The sequence below is a fragment of the Pangasianodon hypophthalmus genome, chromosome 8 (assembly GCF_027358585.1).
Source record: "Pangasianodon hypophthalmus isolate fPanHyp1 chromosome 8, fPanHyp1.pri, whole genome shotgun sequence".
Taxonomy (NCBI): Eukaryota; Metazoa; Chordata; class Actinopteri; order Siluriformes; family Pangasiidae; genus Pangasianodon; species Pangasianodon hypophthalmus.
In genome coordinates, this window is record NC_069717.1 from 15,837,190 (window position 1) to 15,862,113 (window position 24,924).

A 24,924-nucleotide genomic window follows, 5' to 3' on the forward strand; every position below is an offset into this window, starting at 1 on the left:
GTAAGATGTAGTGCATGTGATATGGCGAAAGTTTAATCCTGATTCTTTGCACTAAACCTAATAGATTATACATATCATTATACAACAGTAAGTTCCAAGATTGCTGATGGTTATTATAAAAGCACTGGTACATTCCACTGTTTGTATCACTCTGCTTGTCTGTGTATGCCTCATAAAATTCCACTTCTATCAATAGATAATATTAAAACCGTTACTACACTTACTATAGGCTGTCAGTCAGTCTGTGTGTGGCATGGCAACATGCAACTCTCTATTCAGCTCTGGCTTTTTTGGGTGCTATTTTTCATTGATGGAGCAAAAATAAACAAAATATTTAGCCATTTTGAGTCTGAAATGTCAGTTACCCGTTATTAATTTCATGTTTACAGATTGCCTGTGGCACGAATCACAGCCGTGCTGATATTCATCACAACAGGACACTTGTTGGTGAGATATTGCTTAAATTGCAGTCTTATCTATGGAAAAGAAAAAGAAATACAAAAGAGAGCTTACATTGAGGCATAGTAATTTAAAGGCTGATCATTATAGGTTGTGTCATGCAACGGATTTGGAAACGGATGCAAATGCAGTTTAGAATTTATCGTAAAAATGGAAAACAAATCTGAAACGTGAGGCAGAATCATACACAGGTACAGACAAGAGGTCAGGCTATCAGAAAACAACAGTTCAAAGACAAAATCCAAAAATGCAAAAACCAAGAAACAAGATGAGATCAAAAATCAGAATATCAGTCATGGTAAGTGTACACTGAGCGTTACTTTGCAGTGAGGCTGTGTTCAAAGTCTGTTTATAAAGGCTGTGAGGGTGATTGGAAACAGGTGCACATGATTAGCACTCAGGTGAGTGTGAACATGCTGGTGGCGTGAGGTGCTGGGGATTGTAGTCTGTGGCGGCCATGTTTGTAGGCTGCAGTGTATTCCGGGAAGTGGTGTTTCTGGTGGATTCTGGCGCTGGCGTGTCAGGCGTCCACTTCTACAATGAAGGCTTGGATGGGTCTGGGTGTTTCAAGATGGGAGCGGTGGTAAATGTGGTTTTGAGCTTCTTGAAGTCCTCATCTGCTGCTGTGTTCCACGCCAAACACTTGGGTCCCTTCTTCAGTATGGATGTTAGGGGAGTAGCAATGGAACTAAAGCCCATGATGAACCTTTGATAGAAGTTTGCAAACCCTAGGAATCCTTGAAGCTCTTTGACCATTGTGGGAGTGGGCGATTCTGTGACTGCTGCCACTTTTTCCTGGTCCATGGCCACCCCCTCAGGGCCAATGAAAGAGAACAACATGGTGGACACATGGAACTCTCATTTCTCACAGACAGAGTTAAACAGACAGGACAGGACTTGCTTGACATGCTGAGCATGATTTCCAGAGATGGGGAGTAGATCAAAATGTCAGTGTAAGCAATCACAAATTTTGCTAGCATGTCCCTTAAAACGACTTTGATGAGACATTGGAAGACTGAGGGGGCACAAGAGAGCCCATACAGCATGACGTTATACTCAAAGTCACGAGAGGTGGTGCTAAATTCCGTTTTCCATTCATGGCCCTCCCTGATCCAGATGAGGTTATAAGCACTGCGTAGATCAAGTTTCGTGAATACGTTAGCAGAACAGAGCTGCTCCAGGGCTGAGGGGACCAGCGGAAGGGGATATCGGTTTTTGACTGTGATCTAGTTGAGCCATCATTAATTGATACATGGACAAAGTCCCCCTTGTTTCTTTTCCACAAAGAAGAATCCAGTGGATGCCGGACAGGTGAAGAGGCATATGTAACCTTGTTGCAGTATCCGGTAGCAGTTCTATGGCACAGACACAGATTCTGTGAGGGGGTAGGCCACTAGGTTTAGCCTTGCTAAAGACCTCTTGGAACTCATGTCTGTGGGGGACTGGGCTTTGGGACTCTCCAGAGTGGTTGAGTCAAGAATGAGGCAAGGGAGCTGCAGACAGTGCTTATGGCAATGGGAGGACGACTTCATAATTTCTTTGTGATACCACAATATTTGAGGTCCATGAGGGGATACAGGGGAATCCAAGGATGATGGGGTGTTTGGCAGTGATGGTAATGAGGAAAGAGATGTGTTCCTGATGGTGTGCGCTGACAGCAGAAGGGGTTTGGTGCATATTGTGACAGTTCCATCTCCTATCTTTAGAGGATGCTGTAGAATATTTAGGAGATGCTGTAGTAGTTGTGTGGGTATGTTGGGCTTCATGACAGTATCATGGTCCATGATATTCCCTGCCGCTCTGGAGTAGATCAGCGCTGAGAGGACAGAAACATGGTCTGAGTGTTTTATCTGTACATTTAGTGCGAATGATTGGTGAGACAAAAATTGAGATGGACTCACCGAGGGAGTAAATGAGGAGGTGGAGGTCCTCTCAGCGGGACTGGTTTGGCCTGGGGTTTTTTCACAAACAGGGTACTATGCCACAAAGTGATTGCAGTGACTGCAGTAGAAACACAGCCCTTCTCTTCTTTGGTTATCAAGTTCAGCCGGGATTCATCTGGTCTGCCCTAGCTTCATGGATTCTGAGTGGTCGATGTCCAGTGTGGGTCTCACCGTCTTATGCCCCTGACGGTTGTGGATGAGATGGACCAGACAAATGGCTAGATTGATCAGGGAATCAAGAGGCATTTTGTCATCATGACAGGCCAGTTCTATGAGCACTTCCTGATTGAGACCTTGGTGAAAAGTGGCCTTGGGTACTGGCTCCTTCCTTCAGCATGTGAGGTGTGATCGAACTTGCTGGAACAGTTCCATGAAGCGTAAGATCGTAAGACGACAGCAATTCCCCTCCTTGATACGAGATTGCAGTAGCAAACATTGAGGGCTTTTCCCATGAGTAAACTGAGGAATTGTTAGGAAGTTAAATTCATTGGTTAGTCCAATGTAGTGCCCAGACTATACTGTGAGTCTTGCTGTTTCAGTGGTTAAGAGCCCTCAGTTAGGCTAATGAAACAGCCAAATATAATAAGAGACTCAGAAAAGAATAAAAATTTTAATGATGGGTTTCAGAACTCATTTCAAACCATGCATTGCTGTTATTTAATTCCAGTTTCACTCATTCATGTTGCTGCTTTTTTGAAATAGTGGAATTAAAAATATGTCTGACAGCAATGATAATTTAGAAGTATATTGATTGAATTGGGCAATCTTTTGTTGATCTGAGACACCGTCTTGGCCAATGAAGTACACTGAGCATTGTAGCAGAATGCCTTTGCACTGGGAAGTTTCTCCCACATACTTGTTGGGACGGGAGATAAGCGAGCTAGGGTTTGCAGCCGGGGTTCGCGGGAAGACGAAGGCAATGGAGATTGCATGTTTAACTTGGCGTCTAGCTCAAACAGATGTTATTGTTGCAAATATGTCTGACAGCAATGTCAAATCATAAACAGGAACAGATAAGAGGTCAGGCGTTCAGCAAACAACAATTCAAAGACAAAATCTGAAAATGCAAAAACCAAAAAACAAGACAAGATCAAAAACCAGAATATCAGTCACTGAACCAAAAGGCTTGGTAAGTTCAGGTAAGTGTACACTGAGCGTTACTTCACAATGAGACTTTGTTCAAAGTCTGTTTATAAAGGCTGTGAGGGTGATTGGAAATAGGTGCACATGATTAGTACTCAGGTGAGTGTGAACATGCTAGGGGGGTACTAGGGTAGTCTGTGGCGGCCATGTTTGTAGGCCACAGTGTATTCTGGGAAGTTGAGTTTCTGGTGGATTCAGGCACTGGCATCACAGCTAGACAGTACTGCTTTGATGGAACTCTATTTCCACCCTATTTAAATCAATATTTGGTCTGTCTGTATGTCTGTCTATTAGTCTCATTCATGTACTGGTCTGTCCTTCACTCTCTTTGATGCAGAATGAGTTCTTTCTGAGCTCTCTTTCCTTTGTCTTCCTCATCCCACATGGTGTCTCTCTGATTCTCTCTCTCTGACTATCTTTCTCTCTTCATCTTCATCTTCATCTCTCTCTGTCTACCTCTCTCTTTTTTCACTGTCCCTGGCCTCAGCTGCCTCAGTTGTGTCTGACAGTGTCACCCTGTCATACTGCAACAAATGCAGCATGAACATTGCCCTTCACTCGTCACAACACACACGTACGCACTTGAGTTGAGTTTTTTTGACTGCTGTGACTGTGCACCACAGACACTGCTTGATACTTCTCTGGGTTGTTTGTAGCAAGAGCCAGCTCTGTTTTGAGACAGACAGTTAAATTCATTGGTTAGTCCAATGTAGTGCCCAGACTATACTGTGAGTCTTGCTGTTTCAGTGGTTAAGAGCCCTCAGTTAGGCTAATGAAACAGCCAAATATAATTAGAGACTCAGAAAAAAATGAAAATTTTAATGATGGGTTTCAGAACTCATTTCAAACCATGCATTGCTGTTATTTAATTCCAGTTTCACTCATTCATGTTGCTGCTTTTTTGAAATAGTGGAATTAAAAATATGTCTGACAGCAATGATAATTTATGCGTTATATGTTTGCGTGTAGAGATCTTTTGATATTATTTGACATTATTTAGGAAAAATAATAGGTTGGTAGGTTGACATCCTTGCAAAACAGGACATAGTTTGCTCCATAGGTGTTACCATGTTGGTAAATGTTAAATGGCATGGTTTCAGAGTTTTAGCACAGATTTCTGTTTAGTAGGACACAGAAGAGTTCAGTCTAGAATGAGTGGACTCACTGCAGGCTGCCATTAGCAACCCCCATGATCCCCGAGGGGGCTTGCCTATGAAAGATGGGATGTGAAGTAGGCCAGCCATGGTATAGTGATCTACAGTAAATTCAGTTGAAGATGGAGAAAGCATAAACTATTGTCCTAGGGCTTTATCTTTGGCTTCCACTTACCACCACTCTCTACCACCAGAGTCCTTTTAACAGGTCTCCAAGAGACAATTACAAATGTGTGAGGGCCTAATTGGGGTTGTTATGTCGAATAATTTTGGCTGATTACAGAAACCGTTACAGAAACTGTTATATTGTCTCTCTGATTGGTTTATATATACTGTTTATATTCTTGAAAATACATACAAGATACTAAATAATAGTGGCTTAGCTAGGTAGAGTGAACACTGACATCATCCAACCAGGATAAAAATATCTTCAGAATGACTCACCAAATGGTGAAACTTACCACAGTATCCAAATAGTATGTGATTTATTAACTCAGGGCAAAGGTGCATTGGAGACTTCTATAGCTTCGCTAAACAAAGAGAACACATTTACAGGAATGTTTAGATATACAGTTAACATACATTTCTACACATGTACATTTAACATACATACCAGCTTACTTGTATTTCTCAGGTAGTAGCTATGAAGGTTGCATCCTATGTATTTGACTCAGCAGGGCTGAGTCATCTCAGTTCATAAATTAGTTTCGTCAAAGAGAGTATTAGAGCTAAAATAATTACTTTTACCTCTAACAGAATTAAAAGGTGTGCCATCTGACACATAGAAGAGCCAGCTCAGTGTCACTCTGTCATTTCAACACACACCTCTGTCAGGTCAGCACAGATGGGCAACACCAAATGACACACTTACTAGCTTTGGACTGAACAGAATTATTTCAGTTTGTGGGGAAAAAAAAACAGAAATATTTTGCAGTTGTTGTTTCTTAGGGAAGGTTTTTAGACTGTTACGTTTTGCATTCCTCTGTGGTTGTTTTAACTACAGCTATGTCAAGGAGCCATGTTTTTCTAATTGTGGCCTAGATTTATCTGATGTGCAACAGTGACCATGATGTGTTGTGTATGATAAGACAAGATACTGGAAAGCAGGGTGCATGGTTTTGTCTCAGTTATATGTTATGCATTAACTCAGTAAGATGTGGTGAAGTCCTTGTATGTGAATTTAGATAGTCTTTCCTGGAGACAGTAACAACACTGAGACACTTCTTGTAATGTCTAACAATTAAGACCACAGATTTTTAAATAAGAGAGATGGCCACTGTGTTCCTTTAACCATTTATGTGTTTATTTAGATGTATGATTGGGGTCAGTATCTTGTCAACAGATCCATCTATGGACAGGTTTTAACTGCCTGGCAGGGGCAACCTGGTTTAGGGCTAAAATATCCTGATACAAAACAGCCCCACAGCATCAATAACCCAAACTGCTTTTTCAGTATGAGGGATTTTCCAGTTTCTATTTTTCACCAAAAATGCCGAAGGTGTCATTTCAAAAAGTTACATTCTGGTCTCATATGACAGCAACACACAATTCTGACTGTAGTTCTGATGCCGCTTGTCAAAGTTCAGGCACTGCATTTTTTTAGCTCTCAGGAGCTGCTTCTTTTGTGCAACTCATCCAAACAACTTGTTATTTATGGAGATTTTACTCACAATTCTTCACTTACAACTCTGTGTGTGGGTGCAGTATACCCATGCGTCCTCTTCCTGGCAAATTCTTTTCTGAACTTTGCTGAATTATTATTATTATTATTATTATTATTATTGCATTGATTTTGCTTTATGGTATTTTAACTACTTGTATTTTTCCTATGCATTAATGGACTTGTGCAGGTCAATAGTCATCTGTTGAAAGCTCTTCGTTTTCCCTATGGTGATGGGTTGCAAAGAGACGAGTTCTGGAGACTGGGAGCAAAAGAAAAATTGCATATTTTATTTTCAAAGATTTACTAGCCACCTACAGTAACATGTCACCCACATGCAACTTTGTTTCCTATGTTTGTGGACACATTGTAGACCAGACAAAGATGGAATGACAGCACAAGAAAAGACAATTGTCAGTGTTAGAAAATAAAGTTTTCAGTTTCAAATTGGCTGCTGGTAAGTCTAATAATGAGGAGAGCATTGTTTAGAAACTAGGTACTCAGTGGCATAGTCTAGCTAACAAAATAAGACTAAGGAATGATATCAAAACTTTATTTGTTATTTATATATTTATAATATATTTAAAACTTTGAAAATATTTAAAATATTTTGTGTTTTAGTTTTAGAATCCTGTTGTTTTATTGTTGTTTACCTCTCAGGTAGTTTACCCAGCTATTTAATGGGAAATGTTGGCTGGTGTGAAATGACTATCTAGTGAAACTAGTTCTGGTTTGACATTCCTTTGCCACAGATAACAACCAAGTGTAATATTAACTAGCTAGGCTACATTTGTAAGACTTCACCTCCATGGCTTCACTCTGCAGCACACATATTGGAGACAGCAGTACTATGGTGGATGCTTCAGAATATTTGCTGGAGCACCTAGCTTTCTGAAATGGGAACACCTGTGCTAATAATCATTCAATAAGCCGAAAAATTGCTTACCAATCAATCAGGTCAGTACTTTATTAAGTCATTGATGAATAGATGAGCTGAATCAATTTGTTTCACATTTAGGACACTTTCACACAGCAAAATGTTATGTTATCTACAACATTATGTTGTAGATATTTCTTATGTATGTTGCATTACTTGTTGAACTTAATGTACCCCTATGTTTTAATACCATGTGATTGAATTGTTCTGTTCTTTAATGCAAATTCCTGGGCTAATTTTTGTTCTCAGTGTGCCCCTGCATACATTCCTCAAGAAAAAAAAAAAAAAAACACATACGCTCAGATGATAGTGCTCAGCACTAGACATGACTAACAAAGTTAAGGGGTTTGGAGTTTATCCTCATATTGCTGCAATTGGCTGGTTATAGCCTGTCCATCATGAAGCTAACAGTCAATTAGTTTAAAAAATTATATTCAATATCTTGTTTGTTTGATGCCTGTTACAATATTTAGAGCATACTGTAAATGTTTTGGTTATATTCTATGTTTCTCATACAAAAAAATTCTACCTTTCACTTTATATACTCTAACTTCCTTCAGAGAAAAGGCTCTTGTGTGGCCTTCAGTTCCTTTCAGTGGGAGTACATGGTGCAATGATAGCTACTTATTAGCAGCCAACCAGCCATAGGTTAGCACTTAATGAGTAATTATCTCATCATGATGGTGTTTAATTATGGGCTGTGATGTAGACTTTGTTCTTCTTGCCTTGTACACATGTGTATATGAGCTATCAGCCTTACAGCTTGTGACTATGGTTTGTTAATCTCTTCTTCTATGATGAGTGTACTCTTCATGCATTTCTACTGTTTTGTGGGGAATGCTATGGAACTCTGTGGTGCGCTCTGTCTTTGAGTTGGTTTTAACTCTTTAGCATTGCTAACTTGATTGAGGAGTTCTTCCTGTGCTGTTCTCTGCTAAGCCTGCTACATTAGCCACATTGCTAACACACAACACTGGGGCTGGAATCGGCTTTCCTTCCATTTACCACATATTCTTCCCTCTGTATTGGGTTGACTTTTTTATGCTCAGAGTTTCCACATCTCAAACCTTCCAACTGAGTTGGGTTTCCCTCTATATAACAAACCACTTGTTCCCTCGTGAGTGATTAAATGACCCATTCTGCAATAATTGCATTCATGCAGCCAGTGTCTGAATCCCCTGTAAGCCAGTGATGGGCATCAACTATGTGCTTGCTGCCTCAGAATTAACCGTTTTAAAGATGCAGTGTTCAGACATCCCATGTGCTGGTAATGCCGATGCCCTGTTTCAAATCTGACCCAAATGCAGCAGCCTAAACAACTTGTTAGTTGTAAGCATTTATGTCTGGTAATGAATGATTTGCATAGTAAGAAGCTGAGAAAACAGTCCAAGTCACTTTCTAGGTGTATGGATGACCTGGCAGCAGACGTAGCTCATCTGAAGTCATTGATTCTGGAACTGAGACTATGCAGAATGGAAGCTTGTGTCCTTCAGAGTCCTTGTTATACCTCAATAACCGGTCTTCCTTCATGTTATGAACTTCTAAGGAGCGCAAAGGTGTCTACAGCCACGTCTAGGAGATTTTCCCAGGCGGAAAATAGTTCGGCAGTTGAATGGCCGTGTTCAAAGTCTGGATCAGGTTCTGCCAGCTTGCATGCACTAGTCTAAACTAGCTGTGACAGATATCATGAAAATATGGGGGGCTTGAGTAGGATTGGATAGGGATATACTAGCATTGTAACAGTCGCTCCAGTCTGCATATGTTGATCCCTCTGTGGTGGAGCTGATTGGCACCTCGCTCCTAGCAGTGGAACACATATGCTAGGACCTGGGGTGAATCTCTGTAAGCCTGGTTTACACACGACACCAAATGTCTGTAACCAGGTAGTGTTCAAGGTCTGGGAAAGGTTTGGCAAGGTGCAGGTAGACACTGCTGATTCCAAGGTCGACTCATTGCCGATTGTGTTTCTTGCCTGTGCCTTCGGGCTTGGCCCCTTGGAATGAAGCACGAACTGAGGACCATGAGCTAGCAGTGCAGGAAACACTCCTGAAGAGCCCCTAGTACATGTGCCTTGTATGCCCTGTAAGCATGTCACAGTGTTGTGGATAGCATCACTTTGGGGCTCATAAACTGAAAGGGTCAACAGTGAATTTTTAAACAATTATGATGGACAAATTAGCTGTAAAGGATTACTATTACCATTTATCATTTGTCTACAGCTAGGTAGCATAGCCAATACAACCTCTCAAACCATTATCATCATATAATGAATGATATTACTAAAATAAATAATGACTAAGCTTGTTTTTTGTACATATAATAGACAGTAAACAGCCTAGAATGTGATCGAGATATACCGCTATGGTATTGGTTTTCCTTTTTTTTCTGGGAAGTTGCTCTTTTTTTAATAGAAAATGACAGGTACATAAGGCAAGGGTTTAAAGTACACTATATGGACAAGAGATAGTGGATGCCTTACCATCACACCCATATGTGCTTTTTGAACATCTCATTCCAGATTTAGTTTCCCCTTTCCCACTCTTCTGGGAAGGCTTTCCACACGATTTTGGAATGATGCTGTGGGAATTTGTCCATTTAGCCACAAGAGCATTAGTGAGGTCAGGCACTGAGGCAGGAAGGTCTGGGGTGAATTTGGCTTTGTGCAGGCCACTTGAGTTCTTCCGCTCCAGCCTTGGCATACCATATTCCATAAGTGTGTCAACCATATCTTCATGGACCTCACTTTGTGCACAGGGGCATTGTCATGCTTGAACATGTTTGAGCTAGGTCTCTTAGTTCCTCTTAGTGAAGGGAAATTGTAATGCTACAACATACAAAGACATCCAAGACAAATGTGTGCTTCCAACTTTGTGGCAACAGTGTGGGAAATGTAATTTTGAGATTTCCGTTTCTATGATCACCTTGACAGTTATATATTCAGTGATAGAAGCATTAATGAAGCAATATGTGCTCAAATATATTTTTACACTTGTAAACTGATGACAAAAAACAATTTTGATCACACAGATTTTAGACAAATGTTTAGAAACAAGTCAAGCAACTTAAAGAACTGTTTCTTTGTTCAGTTTAGTGGTATTTAGGTTCCAAATTAAGTTTTGCATGTGATGCAAGATGTCAGGGCCTTTATGCTCATGCTGACCACACAGCACACAGTTGTTGTGAATCATTATGAGCTGAAATGTTTCATGACCCTCTTCGTCTTTCTCTCCTTACAGAGTGATCGTCTCCTTATTAAAGGGGCGAAGATTGTGAACGATGATCAGTCCTTCCATTCTGACATCTATATGGAGGATGGCGTTATTAAGTATGTTATCTGTCTATCTGTTCTGTCACTTCTCATGGTCATTCTAAGGAAGAACTAAAATAAAATGTTTCAGACTAAGAAATCACTTTTAAATGATGAGTTAATGGTGACAAGTTGTATACACTTAATGAGCACTTTATTAGAAACTCCTGTACACTTACTCATTCATGCAATTATTTCATGCAATTTCAGCAAAACAGTCTCTAATGTTTACTCAGAAAGAAAAAACATCCAGTGAGTGTCAGTTCTACGGATGTAATGCCTTGTTTATGAGAGAGGTCAGCAAAGAATGGTCAGACTGGTTCGAGCTGACAGAAAGGCTACAGTAACTTGGATAACCACTCTGTACAATTGGGGTGAGCAGAAAAACATCTCAGAATGCACAACACGTTGAATCTTGAGGTGGACGGACTACAACAGCAGAAGCCCAGGTAGGGTTCCACTTCTGTCAGCCAAGAACAGAAGCTGAGGCCGCAGTGGGCACAGGCTCACCAAAACTGGACAGATGAAGACTGAAAAAAAACTTAGCCTGGTCTGATGAATCTCGATTTCTGCTGAGGCACACAGATGGTAGGGTCAGAATTTGGTGCCAATAGCATGAATCCATGGAACCATGTGTCAACAGTCTAGGTTGGTGGAGGTGGTGTAATGGCATGGGGAATGTTTTCTCGGGGCCTTTGGGCCTGTTAATACCAATCAATCATCACTTGAATGCCACAGCCTATTTGAGTATTGTTGCTGACCATGTGCATCCCTTTATGGCCGCAATTCTTCTAATAGCTACTTCCAGCATGATAATTAACCATGTCACAAAGCAAAAGTCATCTCAAACTTGTTTCATGAACATGACAATGAGTTCAGTGTTCTTCAGTGACCTTCCCAGTCACCGGATCTGAATCCAGTAGACCACCTTTGGGATGTGGTAGAAAGGGAGATTCGCAGCATGAAAGTGCACCTGAAAAAATCTGCAGGAATTGCTTGATGCAATCAGAGTATTAGTATAGTGTTCCTAATAAAGTGCTCATTGAGTGCATACACACTTTCAGAAGGAGAGTGCTGAATATTGATATTCTTTGAAAAGAAATTACGTAAACATTTTGGTCACTTGCATGATACATGGACAGCACAATAACAATGATCCATAAAACAATGCCATGTGTGCTTATCAATGATTATTAGTGTATCAACACCTAGGAACCTAATGAAGAATTAGACCATTTTATCCCTTACATATTTTTGTTTACCCCTTTGCTCCCTGTTTTTTTTCTTCCTGGTCTCCCTTTCTTTCCTACACCCTCTTTCTACCTTCCTTTTTCATGTCTCTTTAGGCAAATTGGGGAGAATCTCATTGTTCCCGGTGGGGTGAAGACCATTGAAGCCCATGGCAGGATGCTGATCCCTGGTGGCATTGATGTGCACACCCGCTTCCAGATGCCCGACCGGGGCATGACAGCTGCAGACGATTTCTACCAGGGCACTCGTGCTGCTCTTGCTGGGGGCACCACTATGATCAGTATGTGCAAAAATGGACTGCCTAAAAAACTACTGCCTGTTTCAGTACTTAGCATTTAAAACATTTTAAATATTAAATGTAAATTAAATGGTAAAACTTCCAAATAGGGCTATATAGTACCAAAAAAGGATTAGACTGATTAGTTCATATTCCCTCTTTAATTCCAAGAATGTGTATATTGTAGAATTGCCTAGCATGTGTGAGCCTGCAGCAGATGTCATGTTGCTTTGGATTTGTTGAATGATTTGGGCAGCAGTAGAACAGTCGGCCAACTGACCCAGACCCTGTGTGTGTGTGTGTTAGGCCTGGGACTGTCATGTCAGGCATGTTCAGAACATATCACCAAACTCTCAGCTAGAGCAAATGTACGGGATTTGAACAGAACTGTAATTAACCAGTTCTTGCTACTTTCCCTGAGAAAGATGAATAGCAGGTGTGCTATTCATGATAATAAAATAATTTTAGCAGGTGTATTTTAATTAATATTATTTTAAGCAAATAATTAAATTCTGATTATATGTCAGCTAATGTCATTGTCTTTGAAATACTGTGAAATATTCACAGTGATATTTAATTCAAGAGAAATCATCACAAAGCAGCTTTACAGAAATCCAGATTTAGATTGTGGGATTTTATCAATACGGTATAAAGTGGTATATAGAAAAGGCAAACAGTATTAAGTATTTGGGTGTAGAGTTATATTTATTTTTAATTGTATAACACTTTTAACAATGGACATTATCACAAAGGAGTCATTATATGTTATGTTATTGTATGTATGAGTTTTTGTACTGTTTCACCCCCACTTAATGTTGTATAGTATTGCTGTTTGTCTTCACTTTTGCTTCAAGTCATCCTCAAGGCCAATACATTGTTAACTGAATTAATGATGAATAAGAGCATAATTTAAACTGTTCGTGTGTATTTGTGTGTGTGTGTGTGTTTGTTTTGCAGTTGACCATGTGGTGCCAGAGCCAGGCGTTAGCCTTATTGCTGCATTTAACCAGTGGAGGGAATGGGCAGACAGCAAGTCATGCTGTGATTACTCGCTCCATGTGGACCTCACTGAGTGGCACAAGGGCATGCAGGAGGAGTTGGAGACCCTGGTGAAGGAGCATGGTACTATTTACATACACCAGTATACATTTCACACTCAATTACCTGCTATTCTGCTGAAAATCTTTATACTACTGAAATTCTGTTACCAGTATAGTAGGTTTGCCAGTGGTCAGTAGAGTCAGCCCAAAACCAAAATTCAAATTCTGAGCCTTCTAAACACTGTATTACACGCATTTGTGACTACCATTGACATTTGTATTGGACAAATGTATTGGTGTGGGTCAGACTGGGTCCAAAACGGCAGGTCTCGTGGGGTGTTGCCAGTATGAAGTTGTTTAGTACCTACCAAAAGTGGTCCAAGGAAGGACAACCGGTGAACAGGTGACAGGGTCATGGGTGCCCATGGCTCACTGAATGCACGTGGGGAGCGAAGGCTAGCCCGTCTGGTCCGATCCCACAGAACAGCTAATGTAGCAAAAATTGCTGAAAAAAGTTAATACTGGCTATGATATAAAGGTGTCAGAACAAACAGTGCATCACAGCTTGCTGCATATGGGGCTGCATAGCCACAGACCGATCAGAGTGCCCAAAGTGCAGTGTGCAGAGTTTCAATGGAGTGCAGAGTGACAAGAGAGTCTTTATGGAGTCCTAAGGGATCTGCGTGGTGGACATATCTGTGTTGAGGTGTCTGATGGCCTGAGGGAAGAAGCTCCTCCTGAGCCTCTCAGTTTTAGCTTTCAGACTATGGAAGTGCTTGCCTGATTGCAGCAGGCTGAACAAACAGTTAATGGGGTGGGTGGAGTCTCTGAAGATTTCAGCAGCTCTGGTACCGCGTCGCCTGGTGTGATGTTGTGAGGGGAGAGCAGACCTGGAGATGCACTCAACTAAGCGCACTACTCTCTGCAGGACTTTGTGGTTCTGGGTTGAACAGTTTCTGTACCACACTGAGTCAGTAAATTTTGCTCACTCTCTCCACAGGGGCCTTGCCAATCTTGAGTGGGGTGTAGTTCCGCTGCTGCCTCTTCCTGAAGTCCACAACCAACTCATTGTTTTTTCTGATGTTCAGAGAGAGACAGTTAGCCTGGCACCAAGCTATTAGTTTCACCACCTCATCAAGGTAGGCGGCCTCGTTGTTGTTGAAGATGAGGCCCAAAACCACTTTGTCATCAGCAAACTTGATGATAGTAGTGGAGCTGTCAGAGGACACATAGTCATGTGCATAGATAGAGAGCAGGGGGCTCAGGACACAACTTTGTGGAGCTCCAGTGTTCAGGGTGATGTTCTTGGAGGTAAACTGGCCCACTCTCACTACTTCACCATGGAGCAATGGAAGAAGGTGGCCTGGTCTGATGAATCACATTTTCTTTTACATCATATGGACAGCCGAGTGCATGTGCATCGCTTACCTGGGAAAGAGATGGCGGGATGTGCTGGACAAAAATCAACTTCGCAACTTGAAGGACCTGCTGCTAATGTCTTGGTGCCAGATATCATAGCACACCTTCAGAGGTCTTGTGGAGTCCATGCCTTGACAGGTCAGAGCTGTTCTGGTGGCACAAGGGGGACCTACACAATATCAGGCAGGTGGTTTTAATGTTATGGCTGATCGGTGTATGTACAGTAACTGGTTCTTTGAGCCCTGGACAACCGAAAGGGTCAATCAGTATCACCTTTTTGTGTGTATACCAATGCCAAGACCATTCAACAGAGTCACATAATGATGTATGAGGCAGCATTTGCAACAAGTTCTGCTGTCATGCAAGACATCTTTCCCTGGAACCTTCTCATTGAGTTCTTATTGGAAGGAGCAATGTTATCTACACAAAACTTGAAGAAAAGGCACAGTCACACCAAGATAGCACCAGCACAGATTTTCTGGAGTGACATGCCTCTAAATAATGCCCATGTCATAGTAGGGACTGGGTGTGAAGATGTTCACCACCCAGTGTGCTACCATAGGAACCTTACAGAGGGACTGAATTATGTACATTGAAATTGATGCTATCAACAAAACAACAAATGCATTGCCACTGTGTGACACATGCAATGCACTATTGTAAGTTCTCGTTAGAGCATAATCAGTGCATCTGCATTCACTACTTGAGCAGCACATCTGGCCATAATGCTTCATCTGGTAAGACCATCCATGATGCAATACATGTATCTACGGCCAGCATTTGGACCAGTCCAACCTGCTCATTATTCATTATATTGGTTAGAATGTGCCATGGATTTTAGATGTGGGTTAACTGTCTGTCCAGATTGGCCTTTAAAACTTCCAGTAATTCCTTGCAGTATAGTTTCTGACTGGCATAATGCAAAAAAATACAGTCAGTGCTTAGCACCACCCAATCCTACTCAGGCCGCCACCAATGTAAGAGTGCCTGCCACAGCTAGTTTAGAGTTTAGAAGTGCCTGCAAGCTAGCAGACCCATTTTCAGACTTTGCCAAATAGACAATAAACATAGAAAAATAATGGCAGTTGAATGGGCCATACTGAAGAGCTAAAAGCTCCTGTCTTCTGTTGCATCGCTCACTACAGAGTTCCAAATGGCTTCTGGAAGCAACATCAGCACAAGAACTGTGCGTTGGGAGCTTCATGAAATGGCTGAGCAGCAGCACTCAAGCCTAAGATCATTATGTGCAATGCCAAGTGTTGGCTGGAGTGGTGTAAAGCATGCCACCTCTGAACTCTGGAGCAGTGAAAACATGTTTTCTGGAGTAATGAATCACGCTTCACTATCTGGCAGCCTGATGCACGAATCTGGGTTTGGCAGATGCCAGGAGAATGCTATGTACCAGAATGCTTCATGCCATAGGGTCCATAAAGACATGGTTTGATGAATTTGGTGTGGAGGAGCTCCAGTGGCCTGCACAGAGCCCATAAACATTTACATAAGCAGATGACCTTATGCAGAGCTACTTACATTTATCTCATTTATACCACTGAGCAGTTGAGGATCAAGACCCAGCAGTGGCAGCTTAGATGTTCAACAAGCTCATATTTGTGTGATGGTCAGGTGTCCACATACGTTTGTCCATATAGTGTAGCTGGCCCCTGTCTTCAGTTTCTAAGGTATTCACTGTTTGAATGATGCATGATCCTGGCTCTCTTCATATAGAAAAAGAAATGGGGGATATCCAAACCAAAGAGAACGAGAGATCCATTGTATAGAGGGAAAAAAAAATGAATTCAGCTCCAGAGCTGCATTTACATCATGTGAAGGATTTTACAGAACCGGCACATATGTACATGTACATAATATACTATACAATTACTATTTGTTGTTTTTTTTTTCAGCACACTAATTTGGCAAAGATATAATTAATGTATGCATAACAGACAAAAACAGAAGCCAAAATAACCCACCTGCATAATAAATCCACCAACCCTGCTGTAAAGTGAGGTAATATAATGATTTACAGAAATCACACTGCATAAAGTTAATATAGGTTAACTAACAAAGCACAATATTATAATGCAATATGACTATAAGGTAGTGCATTATAATTACAGATGTCAATTTCACATTCAAATAATCCCCTTAAATAGTGTGACTCATTTAACTGATGTACTGTATCTATTGTATTACTATTGTTTTCCAAGATCTCTTGTGCATTTTAGAAGTAGCATATTTATCTCTGTAATTTTGTTAAAATCTGTTGTTCATGTATCTTGTGTTTTCTTTGTGTAGGTGTCAACTCTTTCCTGGTGTATTTGGCATATAAGGATCTTTTCCAGATTAATGATTCCCAGGTATAATTGTATTGCTTTGAAAAAACACTTACAATTGTTAAGAGTCCATATATAGAAACACCTACTACTAAGTAATATTAATATTATCAAGGGAGCTTATCGTTTCAGTAAGTTGAGGGCTTCTCGTGAAATCATCGTAATGGGATCTGACATTTTGAAAGCACTTTAACAGACTCTTAATGCAGCAGAAAAAGTTGAATGTATTTAGTCCCTGGGGAAATGTACAGCATGCAATAAAATGCGTTATACCACAGCTCTGTTAAATTCACAAATCTGATGACATTGATTAATTTCTGTAGTAACCACAGTAACTCATTCACAGGGACTTGTATAGAAGATGCTCCACAGAGTCTAAGGCTAATAATAGACAGAAGAAAACTTATTTAACAAAGAAAATGACATCATGAAGTTTTCTTTTAGAAAACATTTATTTAATATTTATGGAAGGAGTATTGTGTGTTGTAACAGTCGTACGTTTTATGCCATGGGAGACTCTACACGACAGAGGACTCTGGTTTCTCAGTAGCATGACAAGCTGTGTTTTTTGTTTTATTAACTTCAAAAGAGAGAAAACATAAGAGGCTGGTGAGGGAACAACCGTTTATAGCTGCTATAACGTAAGTGAAAACATGCACTAATTTGCAGATGTTCTACAACATTAAATGTGACTATAAATGGTTATAAAACACACTATGTCATTCAGAAAAAAATCAAAATTGCCATTGTACATATGGTCTTTACTGACTAGTGTTTGTTGAGTCCTGAATGCCAGCAGTTGCTCCAACACTTGTGTTTGAATTGTGGTTCTCTCAGTTCTTCCTACAACTATCTAATACTTGTTTCTGGTTTACCGGTAAAAACCTAGTGTTGCACTTATGGCTGGGTACCTGAATCTAGGTACCCGAAAGGCACCAAACTAAACATTTGGTACTATGGAGTACCAAATAGTTTAAACAATGTGGAGTGCATAAATATGGCACAGAGGAGTCTGGCTGTACTTTGTAAAAGTATATGAGAACAGTTCCCTGTGCAATAAATGCTTTAACTCCATATTTGCGAATCAACCACCTAGCAATATATTATTTACAGATCAGCTTTCTGAATTTTGCAGACAAAGTTAGCTAGTAATTTGTGCGTCATTGTGTGAACTTGTTTGGATTAGCTATCTAGTTGGCTAGCATTTAGTCACCATAACGAACCATATATATACATACTAATTTATTCTTTGCAAGTTTCATAAATGAGTGCTATTAACTGTGATGTTTTTGTGATGTAAATGGGAGTTCTGATAGTGCTAGGGCCAATTTTTCCTCAAGCTAATCTGGTCATCTATGGGGAAACCACACCTAGCAGAAAAGGCAAGGATGTCAGTTGAGTGGAGGGAGTAATGTCACAGAGCAGTAACCAAATTTATTGTTAAAGGATCACAGCCCTTTTCACCTGTTGAAACTTTAGGAATATACATACACACAGCTAGTTATATGATATATCAGCAATATAGGCTATATAATTAACATTACAATATTACAATAACTTATGCTTTGTGTATTGTCACAGTTAGAACAAAGGTATCGAGAAAAGTGTCATTTTGTTATATGTATTGAATTCAAGTTATCAGTATATCAGTATAGAAAATTTTCAGATGATATTTTCTGTTTTCTGTGCAGATGTATGAGGTGTTCAGTGTAATCAGAGACCTGGGAGCCATCGCCCAAGTGCATGCTGAGAACGGGGATATCATTGCTGAGGTAACATTACATAAAGTTCCTCTTCTTCTTTAGCTACATGCATTAGCCATCTTGTTTTCTTCTGCTGAACTTTGCATTAATGGACTTGGTGTAAATAATTTCAGGAGCAGAAAAGAATCCTTCAGTTAGGCATCACTGGCCCAGAGGGTCATGTTCTCAGTCGTCCAGAAGAGGTAATGGTTTTTATAATAATAAAACAAGTGCACGTTTAATCATATTGCAACTGGGATCTGAACAAGAAGGAACCCCAGAGAGGTCTTTTTTCTTTAAACTGTTAGAATATAATAAACAAAATGTAATATACAAAATAAAATGTAAAACACATAAATATATATGGAGTATTAAAATATAAAATCAGGAACAATAAAATAATTGATAAATAAAAATGCTTGGAAACCAAATGTTAACAAATTTTTCAACCTTCTTTTGGTTTTAAAATATATTCCTAAACTACTCTTTCAATTATTAATGCTTTAGATAAGATAGGGTCCAACATTCCTTTTTACCTTTCAGCCCTTTTTGTCTTCAGAGCCATTGATCACTAGACTGAGACACTTTGATGTGCTTTTAGATTAGGCTCTTGGCCCATGCAAAGCACAGTCATAATTTAGAAGTTTAAGGGTTGAATTGTACTTCAGCATGAAGGACAGGCAGAAAGTGTGTGCTGTTTTATAGGTGGAAGCTGAGGCGGTCAGTCGTGCAGTAACAGTGGCCAATCAAACCAATTGCCCTCTGTACATCACCAAGGTGATGAGCAAGAGTGCTGCTGATGTCATTGCTCAGGCCAGAAAAAAAGGTGAGCTGTTCAGTCAAGGCAAAAAAATGGAAACCACATGATTGCTCTCATTCTAGTGAATTGCACTTGGCTATTTTGATATGTAGCTTGTTGAAAGAATTTTATTCTGTGACACTGTGTGTGCTGATTCATGACAGTATGACACTATTTTAATTAAATAGTGCCTTTCTCACAGTGTGTTTTTACAGTTTTCTAAGAAGAATGTTGAGTCAGTCCTTTATTGAGTCAATGCTAAAGCTTCCTCCCTTTTCTTTTCTTTATACTTTAGGTACAGTAGTGTATGGGGAACCTATCTCTGCTAGTCTGGGCACTGATGGCACTCACTACTGGAGCAAGAACTGGGCCAAGGCTGCTGCCTACGTGACATCTCCACCTTTGAGCCCGGATCCCACCACCCCCGACTATCTCAACTCTCTGCTCTCCTGGTATGTCATCTTACACATACCCTGTTTCTCTGACCTCACACATATAGGCATAAATATATAAACATAGAGACGTTTTATTAACTGTATGGAGCCATTAAATGCTCCAATGTTCAGAAGAAAAACATTATATTATATTATATTATATTATATTATATTATAGTATAGTATATTATAGTACAGTATATTATATTATATTATACATGCATACATACCTACACTATATTGCCAAATGTTTTGGGACACCCCTCCAAATCATTGAATTGAGGTGTTCCAATCACTTCCGTGGCCACAGGTGTATAAAATCAAGCACCTAGGCATGCAGATTGCTTCTACAAACATTTGTGAAAGAATGGGTCGCTCTCAGGAGCTCAGGATGCCACCTGTGCAATAAGTCCATTCGTGAAATTTCCTCACTACTAAATATTCCACGGTCAACTGTTATTTGTATTATAACAAAGTGGAAGCAATTGGGAACAACAGCAACTCAGCCACGAAGTGGTAGGCCATGTAAAATCACAGAGCGGGGTCAGCGCATGCTGAGGCGCACAGTGCGCAGAAGTCGCCAACTTTCTGCAGAGTCAATAGCTACAGACCTCCAAACTTCGTGTGGTCTTCAGATTAGCTCAAGAACAGTGCGTAGAGAGCTTCATGGGTTTCCAGGGCCGAGCAGCTGCATCCAAGCCTTACGTCACCAAGTGCAATGCAAAGCGTCGGATGCAGTGGTGTAAAGCACGCCGCCACTGGACTCTAGAGCAGTGGAGACGTGTTCTCTGGAGTGACGAATCACGCTTCTCTGTCTGGCAGTCCGATGGTCGAGTCTGGGTTTGGCGGTTGCCAGTAGAATGGTACTTGCCTGACTGCATTGTGCCAAGTGTAATGTTTGGTGGAGGGGGGACTATGGTGTGGGGTTGTTTTTCAGGGGTTGGGCTTGGCCCCTTAGTTCCAGTGAAAGGAACTCTTAATGCTTCAGCATACCAAGACGTTTTGGACAATTTCATGCTCCCAACTTTGTGGGACCAGTTTGGGGATGGCCCCTTCCTGTTCCAACATGACTGCGCACCAGTGCACAAGCAAGGTCCATAAAGTCATGGATGAGCGAGTTTGGTTTGGAGGAACTGGACTGGCCTGCACAGAGTCCTGACCTCAATCCGACAGAATACCTTTGGGATGAATTAGAGTGGAGACAACAGTGCCTGACCTCGTCCAACATCAGTGTGTGACCTCACAAATGCGCTTCTAGAAGAATGGTCAAAAATTCCCATAAACACACTCCTAAACCTTGTGGAAAGCCTTCCCAGAAGAGTTGAAGCTGTTATAGCTGCAAAGGGTGGGCCAATTCCATATTAAACCCTACGGATTAAGAATGGGATGTCATTAAAGTTCATGTGCATGTAAAGGCAGACGACCCAAAACTTTTGGCAATATAGTGTATGTATGTGTGTGTGTGTGTGTGTGTGTATATATATATATATATATATATATATATATATATATATATATATATATATATACATATATACAAATTTTATATGTATATACATTTTTTTTTTTGCAACTCACCATCAATGTAAATGACAACCTGCCCTCAATATGTTTCCTGAGATTAAGGTGAAAAATGACACTACATTTATTTCTGTGTTTCCTTACACATTTAGCTAATGCTGATGAGCATATATTAGAACATTGGAATTCTGTTTCCACTTTTTCAATAAAATTTTGTTTCATGTCTACATTTTTGTTTGCTCTTTAAAATGACTCTTCTGTGTTGGATGCTGTGCGGTGTACAGTGGTGATCTGCAGGTAACTGGCAGTGCTCACTGTACATTTAACACCTCTCAGCGAGCTGTGGGCAAAGACAACTTCACCCTCATCCCAGAGGGCACCAATGGCACTGAGGAGAGGATGTCCATCATCTGGGACAAGTGTGTGGTGAGCACTTATAGATGTATTTCAACAATTGACAAATTGTGCTTATTCTGAACTTTATGCAGTTTAATACTGCCAGTACAATCTCTTTAGATAGTTCGCTGGTATGCTCTAATCATGCACTGTTAAATGTTACTGTTATGTTTAACATTACACAAATCTGTTATGTTTAACATTACACAAGTGTTATTTTGACTCAATTATATGATCATCATTAGTTAGCAAAGTTTGTAAAGCAACTATGCTAAAAAACAAGGTGTGTTCTGGTAAAACACACAGACATTAATATTTATAAACTGGGTACAAACTGCTGGGTACAAACAGCCTCTGCTTTTAATATCCCCCACTCTAGTCATTTATTTTTGTTTCTGGTGGATACGTTTTATCCCTGCTTCATCAGGCTGAATTAAATAAATGCATTTCCCATACCCAACAGTAGATGATGCAATTTAGTAAGACTAGCTTCTAGTATTTCAAATAAGATGGTACGCATCCTCCTGAGCAGTTTCATAGCTAGGGGGTGGATTTTGACACACACACACACACACACATGCATACACACACACGGCATAACTGATTACATATACAGTTTATGATTATAATAGCACAATTACTGTACAGAATGTTAGTTAGTGTCAGGTAACATTAACTACGATAATGTGATGTTCATAACTATGGTAGCAAACAGGATTAACCTGTTAATTGGGATTGGGCATTTTCCATTTCCTTTGGAATGCCAATTTACCTGAGGAATATCGAGATAACAGCCTGTAAAATAATGGAGCTTTACTGCAAGGAGGGAAAAAAGGATACTAGCAAGTTATTGTAATCATTTTTAGTGGAACTGTCATAAAGGTATTTTATATCAATATTATTAATATGGCAAGGCTGGTTGATGGTATTTTGTGCCTTAAGTGAGTAAGTAACAAGTCTATGCCATCACCACTCCTATTACTGTCTGGAATCCACCCAAACTGCAGAAGTGCATCACATTTATCAATTTAATTGTACAGATCTTGCAGTGATTTTTATTTAGTATATTTCCTCATGAAATTAATTCCTGGCTATGGAGCTTTTCTTGAGTGGAATAAATCAGTGGACCTATGCATGTATGTTACAGTAACAGTTTAATGGCAGCAACTCACACTTTGAATGACAAGATTAATCCAGTTCCATAGTATGTTGCTGTTATCGTCATCCATTTTTAACAGCCAAGGAGGCATACAGTAACTACCAAACATTAATGTTGGCTAGCTAAGGAAAGGTAAGTAACTGGTTGAATATTTTATTATAATACAATTATTGTTGTTGATATGTTGCCAGTCATCAGCAGGCATATTTTTTGTTGTTATTCTCATCCTCAATATTAGGCAACATTTATCAAGTCAGAGTAGCACATTGTCGCTGCCACCTCTCTTTCACCACAACAATACCGATTTTTATTTTCTATCTTGCGTACCACATTTTCATTTCAGCCTTGCAGCCTAGGCTGGTGAAAGCAGTGTGCAAGCCATCCTGGACCAAGATAGATCCAGATATGTTATGGATTTTTTTGGGATAGATGGCTGTGGTGATATGTTTGAAAATGTAATGCCTCCTGGGTCTGTTAATTGTTGAATTCATTCATAACAGTTAAAATTATTATTTTCTGTAATTTTTCTGTAGCCTACAGCTTGGGAATTGTTGACTGTGTGTTTGTTATGCAATTGATATGAATAAGAGTGTCATTAAAATTCCAATGTAGAAATTTTAATTAAAATGTCTCCCTTATTTTATTTATTTTTTTTTTTTTTAAACAAATCGCAACCTGGAAAAGTTTCAGTTCTGGAAACATAGAGCTGCTCTTCAAATTCATATTGATATGAATCATATTGAATGTGACAAAGCATAAAAGTAGCTTAATTATTGTAAAAGGTAGTGATAGATCCTAGTCGGTTTACCATTGTAGAAGACTAACACTCCTCTCCACAGGTGACTGGTAAGATGGATGAGAATCAGTTTGTGGCTGTGACCAGCACCAATGCGGCCAAGATTTTTAACCTGTACCCACGTAAGGGCCGTATCGCTGTGGGCTCTGATGCTGACTTGGTGCTATGGGACCCTGATGTCACTAAGATCATCTCTGCCAAGAGCCACAACCTGGTGAGAGCATGCATATGCACACACATACACTGTGATGCACCAGTAAGATCATAGAGTGGTCTCTCCCAGGATGCCAGTGCCCAATCCACATGGCATGAGGGCTCACTGAATGGTTTCACAAGTATGTTGATGTAAAAAAATGATGTAAATGATATGCTATGGCCTTCGCAGTCACCAGATGTCAACCCAGTTTAGCACCTATGGGACATTTTGGAGTGACGTGTGAGACAGTGCTCACCACCATCATCAAACCACCAAAACAACAAATTGAAGCTGTTCTGCTGGCTTGTGGTGGGAAAACAAAATTATTTCACATTAGCCATTGTTTCTTAAGAAATCTTTTTGTTGTCTTATCCACATGCACATACAGTGGGGTGAAATATGCTGCTTCCAGGAACGTGTTGCTACACAAAATACATACTAATGTACACAGGATGAAAGTGAAAGCAGACCTGGACAACATACAGAATTACAGTTTCAGTAGAATGGTCCAGCACAGTAAATAAATACAATAAACAGGGCAGTGCAGATAATGACACAGTTCACACAATACACTAAACAACAGAATGAACACACTTAGACAATACATCCAGACATCTTTGCAAACTCATTACAAATGCTGCATGTGACTGTAAAACCATTAGCAGCATAAACTTTCTTCCTCCCTCTACAGGCAGTTGAATATAATATCTTCGAGGGTGTGGAGGTGCGTGGTGCTCCCTTAGTGGTGATCAGTCAGGGTAAGATTGTTCTGGAGGATGGAAACCTCCACACTACTGAGGGATCAGGACGTTACATAAACCGCAAAACCTTCCCTGACTATGTTTACAAGAGGATAAAGGCTCGCAGTAGGGTGAGTGTCCATTCCAGGCTTTGTGCTGCAACATACAGTTTATCAAACAGCATTATGTTCCTACTATATGTCTTTTCAATATAT

General features: G+C 40.2%; 1 protein-coding gene across 1 annotated transcript in view; it reads left to right on the forward strand.

Moving 5' to 3' along the window:
• Nucleotides 1-24,924, forward strand: part of dpysl2a (dihydropyrimidinase like 2a) — a 30,288-nt gene that overhangs the window by 1,347 nt on the left and 4,017 nt on the right. Inside the window, exons 2-12 of the mRNA XM_026921706.3 lie at nt 10,533-10,621; nt 11,950-12,134; nt 13,089-13,253; nt 16,889-16,950; nt 18,618-18,698; nt 18,803-18,871; nt 19,374-19,494; nt 19,763-19,919; nt 21,707-21,848; nt 23,817-23,987; nt 24,661-24,840. Coding sequence (XP_026777507.2) covers nt 10,533-10,621; nt 11,950-12,134; nt 13,089-13,253; nt 16,889-16,950; nt 18,618-18,698; nt 18,803-18,871; nt 19,374-19,494; nt 19,763-19,919; nt 21,707-21,848; nt 23,817-23,987; nt 24,661-24,840 — 1,422 coding nt within the window. The remainder of the gene's footprint in view (nt 1-10,532; nt 10,622-11,949; nt 12,135-13,088; nt 13,254-16,888; nt 16,951-18,617; nt 18,699-18,802; nt 18,872-19,373; nt 19,495-19,762; nt 19,920-21,706; nt 21,849-23,816; nt 23,988-24,660; nt 24,841-24,924) is intronic.